At 40.3% G+C, this 15570-nt stretch overlaps 1 protein-coding gene across 1 annotated transcript; it reads left to right on the top strand.

Annotated features, from left to right (window-relative positions):
• The first annotated feature begins 1607 nt into the window (after positions 1-1607).
• Positions 1608-1940, top strand: LOC138873631 (uncharacterized mitochondrial protein AtMg00820-like). Its single transcript, XM_070152105.1, has one exon. The coding sequence runs from the start codon at positions 1608-1610 to the stop codon at positions 1938-1940; it is 333 nt and encodes a 110-aa protein (XP_070008206.1).
• The last annotated feature ends 13630 nt before the right edge of the window (positions 1941-15570 follow it).

Genomic DNA, 15570 nt, shown 5'->3' with positions numbered 1-15570 from the left:
TCTGAAAATCTGAAATTAAAGTTAGGAACACATAAATAAATAACTAGTGTCACACAACTCACACTAGAAGAAGAATTAGGAAAGTTAAAAGATGAGCTACACAAAAGGGATGAACTGGTAAGAGTCTAGAAAGAGGACTTTACAAAGTTTAAACATGAGCTTGATAGAACATGTAAATGGAACAGGTCCTCTGATGCACTTTCATTGCTACAAGAACACATAGTAGCAATAGAGAGAGATTTGGCTTTGGGAACTTTGCACCTAAATGGGATCCTGAAAGCAAGTACCTCACACTTCCTGAACAAGATTTGCACTGACTGGGGTAACACTGGACACTATAAAAGTAAATGTGTAGAAAAAAAAAACAAGTTTAAGGAACAAACATTTTGTTCCAGGGAAGAATAGGCTGCCAAGTTGGGTTGCCAAACAGTAAGTTCAAGGACGATAAAGTTTGTGAGGCTTATTGAAGGGGGAAGTAAGGTAAGATCTTCTTTCACAAGTAAGAAAATGCTAGTACTATCAGGTCGATGGAACATGTCCATGATTTGTGTGGACCAATGATGACTTTGAGCAGAGATGTTAAGAAATATGTTATGGTGCTTGTTTATGATTATTCTAGATTTACTTGGACACTATTTATAATATTTAAAGATGAAGCATTTGACATATTCACTTTATTTGTTAGAAAAACTCAAAAATAACTAGGTAATAAACTTGCATCAATTAGGTATGATCATGGTACTGAGTTTGAGAATGCTAAGTTTTCTGAATTTTGTGATGAGAATAGCACATATCATAATTTTTCTGCTCCTAGAACTCCACAACAAAATGAAATATGAAAGAAAGAATAGGACTTTAGAGAAAATGGCTAGGACCATGTTACTTGCTAGTAAGTTGCCTCATAGATTCTAGGCAGAAGTTGTGAACATTGCGTGCTACATCATAAAGAGGTGCATGACTAGACCTCTTATGGAGAAAACTCCCTATGAGTTACTTGCATTTGGATGCAAGTGCTTTGTTCATAATAATGAAAAAGACTCTGTAGGAAAGTTGATCTCAGAAGTGATGAGGGAGTATTCTTGGAATATTTTTCACATTGTAAAGCATATAAGATATACAATAAAAGAACTATGTGTGTAGAAGAAACTACACATGTTGCTTTTGATGAAACTAACATTTTTCCTGAAAGGCAGGAACAAGATGATGAAGCGATTGGACAGATAAGACATTCAAATGATGAAGCCACATTCCACCCTGAAGCTGTATCACAAGAAGGAACAAGTGATGGACCAAATCCTTCTACCCAGGGCAACCTGACAGAGGGAACTGACCAGAGAGGAATTGATCCTCAAACCTCGAGGGAACCTATCCATGAACTTGTTACTCAGCAACAAAACAATGAAGGAGCATCTAGAGAAAACTAGTTGGTTGTGAAACCTTACAAGTATCAAAGTTCTCATCCCATTGGGAACATAATAACCGATCCAATCTCTGGAATAAAAGCCAGATCTTCTTCAAAGAATATCTGTGCTTTTGATGTTTTCTTGTCTTTTATTGAACCTAAAATTTTTTATGATGCTTTGCTGGATGCAGATTGGGTGAATACAATGCAAAATGAACTTAACCAATTTGAGCGAAGTTACGTTTGGCATCCGATACCAAGACCCAAGGACATAATAATGATTGGCACTAAATGGGTCTTCAGGAATAAACTTGATGAAGAAGGAAAATTTTTAAGGAACAAGTCAAGATTAGTGGTTCAAGGATATAGTCAAGAGGGGAGCATAGACTACGATGAGACTTTTTCTCCAATTGCAATATTGGAAGCAATTAGACTCCTAATAGCCTTTGCTGCTTACATGGAATTCACTCTCTATCAGATGGATGTCAAAAGTACCCTCCTCAATGGCTATATAAAGGAAAAAGTGTTTGTCAAGTAACCTCCTGGCTTTGAAAGCAAGGAATGTCCTGAGCATGTGTACAAGTTTGACGAGGCACTTTAGGGGCTTAAGCAGGCCCCAAGAGCATGGTTGGAAAGATTGTCCAAATTCCTGCTTGAGCATGACTACAAAAGAGGTAAAATTAATAATACTTTATTCTTGAAAGAAAAAGGTAAAGATCTTTTGGTTGTTCAGATATATGTTGATGATATAATCTTTAGAACAACAACTGATAGGTTAAGTGAAGAGTTTGCTAAGCTAATGGGGTATGAATTTGAAATAAGTATGATGAGTGAGCTTAATTTCTTTTTAAGCCTCCAAATTAAATAAAATTCAGATAAAACTATGATCCATCAATAAAAGTATGCCAAAGAGTTGCTCAAAAGGTTTAGGATGAAAGATACCAAAGAAATTGACACTTATACAACAACATCCAAGAAATTGGATTTGGATGAACCTGGTTCATCTGTTGATCAGAAAATGTATAGGGGAATAATTTATTCTTTGTTATATTTCACTGCTAGTAGACCTGAAATTATTTTCAGTGTAGGCCTTTGTGCTAGGTTTAAGGCAAATCCAAAGGAGACTAACTTGAAGGTTGTCAAGAGGATCTTGAGATACTTTAAAGGAACAACTGATCTTTGCCTATGACATCCAAAAGGTAGTAATTTTGACTTAGTAGGATATGATGATGCTGATTATGTATATTTTCTTGTGGATAGAAAGAGTACTTCAAGTATGACATATTTTCTTGGCTCATGTCTTGTCTTGGGCCACCAAAAAGAAAAATTTGATGGTCTTATCTACTGGTGAAGCTAAGTATGTGGCTACTACCTTATGTTGTGCTCAATTGTTGTAGATTAAAAAACAATTAATGGACATTGGAATTGATGTATGTTGTATCCATATCTTTTGTGACAATACTAGTGCAATCGGTATGACCAAGAACCCGGTTCATCACAAAAGAACTAAGCACAAAGATGTTAGGCACCATTTTTTGAGGGATAATTTTGAGAAAGGTTTGATCACTATGAAATTTTATGGTACTGATAAGAAAATTTTTGACATCTTCACAAAAGATTTGAGTAGGGATCACTTTAAAAGGAACATGTTAGAATTAGGGTTGATTAAGATCACCTAAAAAGTTCTAACTCAATAATTGGTTTGATAATCTATGAATTATAAATTATTAGATTAGATATTTCTCAGTCTTATACCTTTATTAGTATACTCTTGTGCCATGTACTAAAATTATTCACTAATGTCTAATGATATTACCCTTACTTTCTTGGAAAATTTAATCTTACACAAGAGAACTTTCAGTGAAGAACCTGGTTCATCGAACTTATAAGGTATGTGTTCTACAACCCACATAAGTTTAAATAACTTCATATGAATCATGATCTGAAAAAGAATTCTACTTTATCCCAAAATGCTTTTTATATAAATCAATTACAAATGAACCGGTTTCATCCCAATACTCATGCACCATAATTGTCGAAATTTTTAAGAAGGAGTCCAACGCCTCTTCAAAATGATACTCCCAAAGTGAAAAGACTTCTAACCTCTAAAAGCTGTCGTTATACACCCATCCGCTTCCCTCTTCAAATTGATTCGACTTCCCTTCTTCTTCTCTCCAAACCTTTGAAAGATCAAAACACCAAAACCTTAAATCTCTCTCAAATCCTTTCAACTTTCTAAATTGATCAGATGGCAAACACAATTGAAAACCCAAAAGATTATGAGAATCCTTCTTCAACACCCAAAGAACCTTCACCCACCCAAGCCCCCAAGAAAAAAACATGTGAAAATGATGGCATGTAAAACAATATCAGGCAAAGAATAATCCAAGAAGTTAAACAAATTAAAGGCTAGTCAAGCAGAAGAAACTAAAAAATCTAATGATTCTTTTCAATCTGCGACCGAGGAGGAAGAACCAGTTTCATCTGAAACTGAACAAGTAACTTCTGGGTTAAAATCTTCTGTTGTTGGTTCTATAGTTGCAAAAAATCTTGAAACTAGGTTGGTGTTGATTGGTTCTATTACTGGTGTAGAGACTGTTGGTACAGAAAAATGAAAAAGAAAAAAAAAAGAGTGAGGGTGTTGAAGCAGATGTGAGAGGAAGGGAAGAAGAAAGAGTGCCTGGATATACTTCACCTACTTTTGTTGGGCTGGATGAAGAAACATATACAATGGTGTTATGGAGTGAAGAGAGTGCTGATGAGGAAGGAATTATTGAAAGGGAATGAGGGAGTGGATTTGATGACACCACTGCAACTAAAAGGGTTGGTAACATTAAGGAAATAGTTCCAATAACCTGTTTCTTCTAGGAAAGAACCACTTCATAACTTGTTGCAGAAAGTATTTATAGCTACCCCCAAAAGAAGAAGAGTTCCGGTGATAAAACCCCTGGAAAGGGTATGGATGGCAAGAAGAGAAATACTGCCTCTTCTATCCCTATGGAGACTCCTTCCACAAGAGGAAGAACTACAAGGAGATAGATAAGCAGAGTGAAGCCAACTTGAAAATGCCTTAGCTGAGAGTGCCAAGAAGGCTGCTGCCAAGGGGAAGAAGAAAGTTGGAGAAATAAGTGAGGAAATTCAGATAGAGGTAATGGACCTGGTCCTTCAAGATCAGGATGAGACAAAGGAGGTGGAAGTACCCACTCCTAGTGCTAAGAAAAGAAAGGTTTCTGAGGTAGAGACTCTATTTTGTCCAAAAGAACCAGGTTTACTAGAAAGCAAAGAATGTTCAAGTAGTTGAGGAAGAAAGTGAAGAAGAGACTGATGTGGAGGAAGATAAGCTGACGAAAGTCTAGAAAAGAACTATTTTGAAGGGTAGTCTTCTTCGAGATGTAGAGAAAGAAGTGATGGTTTTGTTAATGGAAAAATTGGAATTACAAGGATGGAAGGACATGGTCCTTAAATTGGAATGACGATTGGCTTGGGCTGAAATTGTGGAATTGTTTACAACTTGTGAGATTGAAAATGGAGGGGTCACCAGATCGCGAAGAACACTGGCCAAATGGCCATCACAATCGCGATCAACCCTTCTCATTCGCGAAGGCTTAGCTCCCCCCTTTGCCTTCGCATTCGCGAGCCAACGCTTGCGTTCGCATAGAGTTACTGCCGAACCTGCCCCCAAATCCCATAACCTATTGCGTTCGAGAAGGGTAAACCCCCCGCTACTTCACGTTCGCATAGAAGAAATTCTGCCCCATCCCCATTTCCCCTTTGTGATCTTGAGAGTTACTTGGCGATCGTAAAGCACAAAGCATCAAACACTAGCAACAATTGAAAACCAACAACTTTCTAAGTTTAAAATGATCTATAGACTATCCGAACCCACTCGAGCCCCCCGGGCTCCAAACCAAACATGCACATAAGTGTAATAACATCATACAAACTATCATGTGCAATTAAAATACCAAAATAACACCTAGAACTATGAATCGGACATCAAAATGCATGAAATCTTCAAAAGAAACTCAAGAACTTTGAAAAATCACAACCGAGTGTCCGAATCCTATCAAACCAACTTCGTTTTGCACAGGATTTTGCAGACAAGTTTCAAATAGAAAATAAACCTATACCAAGTCTCGACAAAAAGATCCGAATCTGATAACCACAAAGTCAACCTACGGTCAGACCGAGGAATTTTCTAAACCTTCAAATTACTAGCTTTCAGCAAAACAAGTCAAATCAAGTTAGGAACTTCCGAATTTAATTCAGGGCATACTCCCAAGTCAAAAATCACAGTATGGACCCACCAGGATCATCAAAATACCAATCTGTTTACACAAAATATTGACCGTAGTCAACTCAAGTTATTTTTAAAAGCTTAAATTCATGTTTTCTTCAAAGTTTCACATAAAAACTTTTCAGAAAAGACACGGACTACACACACATATCGAGAAATATTAAATGGAGCTAATAGAGGTCTCGAAATATGGAAATAAGAGCTAGTACAGAAAATGACCTAGCGGGTCATCACATTCCTCACTTCTAAAAGAAATGTTCTTGAATGTGCATAGAAAAGTACTTGGACTAGTAAAAAGGTGTGGGTATCTAGTCCGCATATCGGACTCCGACTCCCACATAGGTGCCTCGATCGGCTGACCTCTCCACTACATTCTAATAGAAGGATAATACTTAGACCTCAACTTCTGGACCCGTCGGGCTAGAATAGCCACCGGCTACTACTCATAAGTTAAATCCTTGTCCAATTGGACTGATATGAAATCTAATACATCGAAAGGATCTCCATGATACTTCTGGAGCATGAAAAGATGGAACACCAGGTGAAATGTCGATAAGATGGGTTGCAATGCAAGTCTATAGGCCACCTCACCAACTCTCTCAAGGATATCAAAGGGACCAATATGCCTAGGGCTCAACTTACCCTTATTCCCGAACCTCATCACATCATTCATGGGTGAAACCCGCAGCAAAACCCTCTCTCCCACCATGAATGCTACATCACGAGCCCTCCAATCACCGTAAATCTTCTGCCTAGACTGGGCTGTACGAAGATGATCCTGAATTAACTTGACTCTCTCTAAGGCATCCCAAACCAAATCAGTGCCCAACAACCTAATCTCTCATGGCTCAAACCAATCAACTAGGGAATGACACCGCCTCTAATATAAGGCCTCAAAAGGAGCCATCTAAATACTCGATTGTTAGTTATTATTGTAGGTAATCTCCATAAGCGGTAAGAATTGATCCCAAGAACCCCCAAAATCCATAACACAAGTGTGAAGCATGTCCTCAAAAATATGAATGGTGTGCTCAGACTGCCCATTTGTCTAGGGGTGAAATGCTGTACTCAACTCAATCCGTGTACTTAACTCCCACTATACAACTTTCCAGAAATGCGATGTGAACTATATGCCTCGGTCGGAGATAATAGACACTGGCACACCATGGAGACAAACAATCTCCCAGATATAGATCTAAGCCAACTGCTCTGAAGAATAGGTAGCCATCACTGAAATAAAATGCAGCAAGTTGGTCAACCTATCCAGAATGACCCATTGTCACGACCCGAAGTTCCCACCGTCGGGACCGTAATGGCGCCTAACATCACATTCGTTAGGCAAGCCAAAGTTAGAGTCCTATTCACCTTTTTACATTTCATTTTATAATTAAGATTTAACAAAACTAAATCAACGGAAATAAAAGCGAAAGTACAAAATTAACTGATTATCCTTATGCCATTAACAAAACTGAAACAATTACCAACCAGAAACTGGTGTCACAACTCACGAACATTCTATGAATAATGACAAGTATGGGTTTGAAAGAAAAATACATCTGCCTCGAAAGAAATTAAAACAAAAATGAGGAAAACATAGGAGGGGATGACAGGACCTGTGGACGCCTGCAGGATTACCTTGGGTCTCCTAGGTGAATGCCTGCAACCGACCTCTCGATCAGCCATAACCAGCTCCAAAATTTGCACAGAAAGTGCAGAGTGCAGTATCAGTACAACAGACCCCATGTACTGGTAAGTGTCGAGTCTAAACTCGATGAGGTACTGACGAGGCTATGGCGGGGCATATACAGTATAACCTGCTACAGTATATAATAAAGCAAAAAGGAAATACGAAAAAAAATGGAACAGTAACTTGCAACAAATAAATACGGAACCCAAATAATACGCCAGTACTCACCTATAACCAATCCTTAAGAGAGTTACAATACCACAGATTAAAATCACAATAGAGGAAGAATCCATAAACAACAAAATGATGCGGTGCGCATATCAATCCCACCATATAACAAATAACAATATGAACATTCACCCTTATTACTCCTTGCTGCGGCGTGCAACCAGATCCTACCAGTCCACCCTTATTACTCCTCAATATATCACCTTTATTCCTCCTGTTGCGGCGTGAAACCCAATCCCACCTGTCCACCCTTATTACTTTTTGTTGCGGCGCGTAACCCGATCCCACCAGACAATCACATTTCACCCTTATTCCTCCTATTGAGGCGTGCAACCCGATCCTACCATATCAGTATCAATCACAAAATAAGAACAAGTATTTCACAATTTATCTCAAAACCCTCCACAACATTTATGCCTTAAACCAAAACAACGGGAAATCTATACAATTATAAAACTTCATCAGTTAATACTACATAGCGAGACCAACCCAAGTGTACCATGAAGCACCAATAAACCAACTTAAACCAACAATTTAATATAATGAAAACACGGAAAAATTAATACCTTCCATAGAGAAACAACATTTAACAAGAAGCAATTAGAAATGGAAGCATCAATAAGCAAGTAGCAATTAAGACAGAAAAACAATATACTAGGAATGGGGAATGGAACATGCTAAAAAGATAATCTGGCGACGCATAGGTACTCGTCACCACACGAAAAATAAAACTATCAGGAGTGATGGAAAGGGAAATTGCATTTCACTAAAATAAAGGATAACATGGTTTGTACATCAACAAGCGGAAAATAAAAGTCTGGGTCATAACCCTAGAATGACCCATATAGAAAGGAAAACAAAACAAACTACCAAGACTCCTTCCGGGTAAGGAGAGGAGTAGCCTTACAATTGTTAAGCTTTACATTCGGCCCGACGAACTGCACGTCCGCTTTGCTATAACCTTTACCACCTTCTACTATGTTCACATCATCAAACAACCTCTGGAACCTTTCAATTAACTCCTCATCAATGTTAACCATAGAACTTGAGACTGTCGTCACTGGGCGTTTCCTGGCACTCGGCTTGACAAAAGACCTGGAGAGACGCGGAATGGGCTTTGGAAGTGCCCACACCTTCTGTTTCAACCTTTTAGCCCTTTTCACATTTACCGCTGTAGGTTTGAATCCAAGACCGAACATACCCAAATTTTCAGGGATGGATACTGGCTGTATGATACCCTGTAGAGATGCAGCCAGACCTTTACCAGACACAAAGACATTTTTCAGCATTTCAAAGGCCACCATGACTGATGCGGAGGTTATTTTTGTAGTTGGAACACATTTCCCCTCTAGAACCTTCTCGACTGTCACTGCTTCAGAAACTTGATAGACCCAAGGCCCTTTGTCATCTTCAAACTCAATGAACGAGATAGAGGCATCAATGTGAGCACACAAATTGTCTTCACCATGCACGACGATCTCCTGTCTATCCCATTCGAACTTGACCATCTGATGCAAAGTGGACAGGACTGCTTTGGCGGCATGAATCCAAGGTCAACCTAACTACAAATTGTAAGAGACGACTACGTCCAACACCTGGAACTCCATGGTGAATTCCACTGGTCCTATTGTCAACTCAAGCACTATATCACCAACCGAGTCTTTTTCTCTGCCATCAAAACCTCGGACGCATATGCTGTTTTTGTGAATCCTCTCATCATCAACTTTAACTTGTTTAGAATAGAGAGAGGGCAGATGTTTGCACTGGAACCATTGTCAACAAATACCTTGGTGACCATAGAATCTTCACATTTTACTGTAGGATAGAGAGCTTTGTTGTGTTCAGTACCTTCCACAGGCAACTCGTCATCAGAGAAGGTGACCCTGTTCACCTCAAATATTTTGTTGGCGATCTTTTCCAGATGGTTCACTGAAATTTTGTCGGGGACATGAGCCTCGTTCAGAATTTTCATCAGGTCCCGACGATGCTTGTCTGAGTGGATCAACATTGATAGCAAGGATATCTGAGCAGGCATCTTTCTCAACTGCTCCGGATGGAATAATCTTGTATCTTCATTTTTCTCAGAAACTCCTCCGCCTCTTCTTCAGTCACTGCTTTCTTTACTAGGGCTGGATTATCTCTGGGTGTTTTAGCTTTCCTTAATTCTTCTGGGGCAAAGCATCTCACCGAACGAGTTAATCCCTGGGCCTCATTGACTTCTTCTTTCACTTCCTTTCCCTTATAGGTCACTATCACCCGTTCATAGTTCCATGGGATGGCCTTGGTGCTGATTACCGGCAACCAGGTTACAGGCTTAATGATGATAGGATCCACACGGGCACCCTCTACAATTATGATAGGCTTGTTCTCCACTCCTGGTACAACCAATTTTGACTTTTCTTGCTTAGCCACAACATCACTTGGGGATCCTCTGTTGACTACCACAGATGGTTTGTCGTTTGCCCTGCTCAACTTGTTCACTGATCCTTCAACTGTTGATTTTTTAACTGGCTTGACCTCACTGGACCGAATCATTATGGCGGTCTGTGAAGGCTTCTTGGGCTCTCCTCCCTTATGTACTATCTCGATCATGTTTGTTTCCTGATGGGTTGGCAAAGGGTTCTGGTTGATGTTGGGTGCCTCTGGAGTTTGGACTTCAATCCGGTTTGTGTCAATGAGCTCCTAGATGGCATTTTTCAAGTGCCAACACTTCTCCGTATCATGCCCCGGAGTACCAGAACAATATTCACAGCTCATGGAGTAATCAATATTCTTTTGAGGAGGGTTTGGCAATTTCGACTCAATTGGCCTCAGCATATCCAACTACCTCAATCTATGGAATAAACTAGTATAGGACTCCCCTAATGGGGTGAAGGTTTTCTTTCGCTGCAACCTCTCATTTTTTAATGTTGGATTGGGCTGAAAACTTGGGCCGAAAAGGTTTCGGTAGGCTCGTGGGGGTGGGTAAGCATTTTATGGAGCTGGGTAGGTGTTTTGTGGGGTTTGGGCGCGCCATTGTGCATAGGCAGGAGGTTGAGTATATGTCTGGGTGTTGTGGACAAAAATATGAGGGTCTGGTGACGAGAAGTAGTGTTGGGGTGGATTATATGGGGTTTGGGTGCAGGTTCAATGATGGGGTCGAGGCTGGGTATATTGGTGTGACGGGCCCCTGGGTCCAAATCGTGGTCCTGAATCAATTGTTGCCACATCTTCTTTATTCTTCTTTCCAATCACTCCTCCAGTACTATTCTGAATGGCTTGGGTAGTTGCCTTGATAGCCGAGTAACTCATAATTTTGCTTGATTTAAGCCCTTCTTCCACCATGCCACCCATCTTTACTACCTCGTTGAAAGACTTGCCTATGGCCGATATCAGGTGGCCAAAGTAGGTGGGCTCCAGAGCGTGTAGAAAGTACTCCACCATTTCACTTTCCTCAATCGGGGGGTTAGGGGGTTAACTCTTGCCGCTTGTTCTCTCCTCGAAAACCATACTCTGAAACTTTCACTAGACTTTTTCTCAATTTTAGTCAAAGACAGATGATCTGGAACAATCTCGATGTTGTACTAGAAATGACGAGCGAATGCTTGGGCCAAATCATCCCAGGTATACCATCTGCCATGATCCTGACAAGTGTACCACTCCAATGCCGAGCCACTCAGACTCTGGCTAAAGTACGCCATCAATAGCTCATCTTTTCCACCGGTTCTTTTCATTTTACTACAGAATCCCCTCAAATGGGCCACCGGGTCTCTGTGCCCGTCATACAAATCAAACTTTGGCATCTTAAATCCCACCGGCAACTGACCATCGGGAAATAGACACAAATCCTTGTAAGCTACGCTCACCTAGCCTCCCAATCCCTACATATTTCTGAATGACTGTTCCAGGCTTCTAACTTTCCTGAACATCTTCTCATGCTCTGGGTTTTTAGGTGGTTTCTCAGTCTCGACAGGGAGGTCAAAATGAGGAGTATAGGAGTAATACTCTAGGGCCTTGAAGGTAGGATCTGGGGGTAGTATTGGATATCCTGGGTTTGGAATAAGGGCTCACTGGAGGATCGATGGAGTGTAGCGGGTGGGGGTGCTACGAAGACAGGGGTGACTGGTGGAGGAGGGTATGGGACTGGTTTGGGTGGTGGTGCTTGTGGGGTTTGGGAAGTGGTGCCCTGGTAGTGGTGGTAAATGGGGAAGCCTGGAGATGAATCAATAGTGGGTTGTTCTTGGGATTGAGCCAACGGCGGAATGAAAGCAGGGTTGGCGGGGTAGGATGTGTAGACATGTGATTTTTGACCCTCCCCAAGATTTTTTATATTTTAACATGTAAATATTTAATTTAGGCCTAATATAGCTATTTCAACTATTTTTGACTTCTTTACTTTATTTTCTTCATAAAAATGGAAAATTACAAAAAATATTTTAGCTTACGTATCTTTATTAAATTTAAATAAAAAATATACAAAAATAGTACCTTATTTTTATCTTTACATAATCTTGAAAATACAAAAAATATATAATAGTTTCATGTTAGTTTTTGCATTGTATAGTATTTTTATCTTATTTTAAGAAGGAGTCAATTACGGTGTTGGATCATAATTTTAAGAGTTTTAGAGCCCAATTCTTGGCCTAATTTGGATTAATCCATTAAGCCTAGGGACCCTTCTAGACTCTTCTATGGAACCAAAAACAAATAAAAAAGACCCTAAGGACTTAACACAAAAAGACCTAGGGACTAATTAGCAAAATACACAAAAACACACCTAAACCTAGACTCTACATATAAGGTAATGCTTAAAATCTGAAAAAAGAAAAAACAAAGACTGAAAAGCTGCGCAGCTTCTCACAAACGACCCCCCCCTTCCAGATTTTCGTCTCATTCGAACCCGACCCCCCTGATTTCATGTTCTCCAGACGCCAATAACCATTTGACCTTGAGTTTCAACCATGAAAGACCCCTAGGAGCTTAAGACTTTAGCATCCGCCACTGAACACATACAAGACCCCCCCTAAAACCTCGTGTCCTTCAGTTACCCTCACCCAAAAGACCCCATCTCAAAACCACCAAACCAGCCACAACGACCACCCTTTAAGCTCCATTTTTGGCCGCCGCCGCTGTCGCCGGATTTCACCACTGCTTGACAAAAACCTCTGCAAATTCGAAACAGGGAAGAGAAAGGAGCACGGACAGATTCACACAAAAATAGTTTTTTTCTTTTGTTTTGAATTTTGCTTCGAAAACAATGGAGTCTGTTTGAATCTTAGAGCCATATCGGGTTGATTCGGACTGTCATCGAGGTCGCTGTTCGAGTTTCTGATCTTAAGGGTCAGATGTTGATTCTAACGTTGCAAGGAATTTTTACTCGTTAGAGGTCCTTTTCGCACCTTGCTCTCTTAAAAATCTTTTGCACTTGGTATTTATTGAGTTGAATGCGATATTTTTCTTCTTCTTTGCATATATGCTTGTTTACGACCCAAATCCAAATCTTAACAGCGTTAAATAAAATGTGTCTCGGAATGCGGGTGCATTTCATGTGGCGTGGTCCAAAGATGTGTTTTGGATGACGTTGAAATCTTCGTTAAAATAATTAAAAGCGGTTTAAAGTTAAAATGCACATTGGTTCAAAAGTGTTTTAAAATCATATAATAGGTCAATAATAACAGTTGAGCGACCGTGCTAGAACTACGGAACTCGGGAATGCCTAATACCTTCTCCCGGGTTAACAGAATTCCTTACCCAGCTTTTTGTGTTCGCGGACTGTAATACAGAGTCAATCTTTTCCTCGATTCGGGTTTTTTGAACCGGTGACTTGGGACACCATAAAATTATCCCAAGCGGTTCTGAATCATTAAATGAATAAATCCCATTTCGATTGTCACTTTAAGTTGAAAAAAACTCCCTTATACTCCCTTTCCGGGGGTGTAGGTAAAAAGGAGGTGTGACAGCTCTAGCGACTCTGCTGGGGACGACGAACCTAGAATCTCTGGTTCAACGTTCAGAACTCGAGCTTAGATGAATTGTTATAGTTGGCTTTATTTATTATCTGATTTTATTACATGTTTGGGCCTAATGTGCTAAGTGTTGCTTTTACCGCTTTGATATTCTGTGAACTGTGTATAAACTGCTACGAAACCCTTCTTCCTTCTGAGTCTTCTAAATCATGGAGAAGGGTGCACTTCGTGTGACTTCTCTTCTGTCTAGAGTCTTATCCCATTTTAGAACGAGGTTCGGACAAGTTACAAAGCCGGTGAAGCTTCTGTATTCCCAGTACGCTGCCCCTCCCCCCCTCCCCCCGGCTCGAGTTGTCCGCTCGGGTAAGCCAGGTCTAGAACAATAAACCTAGGTTTTATACCTAGTATAACAAAGCCTCATGCCGGATCCCTAGTAGGAACGCTTATCTGCATCATGTGCATTTGACTTTGGAGACTCAACACAGGGGTTGGGTCTGTCTAGGAGAGGTGTACCCGAAATGAAAAAGACCATCCTGATACATCCTACTTGCTACTTGTGCATTCATTTGCTTGGGATTTGCATGTTGACCGGATTATAGGGGAATGGTTGAGAGAAGGAAAGTCAATGTGAGGGCTAAGAGAGATAATTGCTTGTTTTTGAAAAACCGATGTCCCAAAATATACTGAAACTCTGCCGAAATTTTGAAAGAAAAAAAAAGAGAGAAATTTTTGTTTTGTTTTGAAAAAAAAGAAAAAGTTGGTTTTTGTTTTGTCAAAATTTCCCGAACTACGCCAGTTTGATTCTTACCGGATGTGGGATACGTAGGGAACCCCCATCGGGTCCAACTTCCTTTTTGCAAAAATAGCCCAAAAGGCACCAAATTTTATTACTTTGTTGGAAATAAGTAAGGTAAAACCATTCTTGTCGAGAATAGCCGAATGTCCCCAAAGGGCGCCGAAAGGCTGTTTTTGCAAGAACAACCACCTTTGGTCTCTGTTTTGGCATTTTGGCCGGTTAACAAGCACAGCCTTAAAATCTTCTCCCCGGTAGTGCTGAAAGGCCGTATTTGCAAAGCCGAGTTTTATTTTGAAATAAAAATTTGAAAAAAAGAGAGAGAAAAATAATGTTAACTTTGTTTTTGAGCCAAATGAGTCTTGATTTTGCTTAATCACCCTAATAAATATGCAGAATGAGCACGAGTCAAAGTTTGCCAATAATAGTCATGAACAAGATCCCTTTGGAGTTGCATATGTGGTGGGAAAATCTGGGTAAATCAGAGCAAGATAAGGTCAATCTACACTTGGGAAGTCTCACCGGGTTGTTGAAGATCATGCCTAGAGGAGACATCATAAAGGCGTTGGTTACGTTTTGGGAACCAGCTCACAATGTCTTGCAGTTCTCGGATTTTGAACTCACACCCACCTTAGAAGAGATAGCAGGTTATATGGGAAGTATTGAAGGTCTGAGGCAAAAGTATCTGATAGCTCCAAGAGCCGTTCACTCTCACAAATTCATGGATTTGCTAAAAATAAGCAAGGGAATCCTGTACTCTGAGTTGGTGGACGGTTTTTCCACTCTACGTTTCATATACCAGAGGTACGGGTATGTAGGAAGATTCGACAACTCGGAAAGCGGGGTTTGTGGCAAAGGGAACCGAGCAAAATGGGATGAGCATAGGCGTTTCGCCTTCATGGTAGCTTTCTTAGGCCTCGTGGTGTTCTCGCAGAAAGATGGGAATATCGATCTGCGGGTGGCTGGAGTCGTCAAATTCTTGATTACCAACGCTAAGAGCACCCTTGCCCCTATGATAGTGTCTGAGATATACCGAGCTCTCACTGCTTGTAAAGCTGGGGCAGATTTCTTCGAGGGATGCAATTTGCTACTACAAATGTGGATGATCGAACACCTGTGTCACCGCCCTCAGTATATGAGTTATAGGTCCGTAGAGAAAAGTTGCATAGAAGGGTTCAACATAAGTATTTCAGGGTTCAAGTCACCAGAAGGATTTGG

This window comes from Nicotiana sylvestris, chromosome 7 (assembly GCF_000393655.2).
Source record: "Nicotiana sylvestris chromosome 7, ASM39365v2, whole genome shotgun sequence".
In the NCBI taxonomy this organism is placed as follows: domain Eukaryota; kingdom Viridiplantae; phylum Streptophyta; class Magnoliopsida; order Solanales; family Solanaceae; genus Nicotiana; species Nicotiana sylvestris.
Note: the sequence above shows the minus strand (reverse complement) of the source record. Positions and strands in the feature narration are given on the sequence as shown.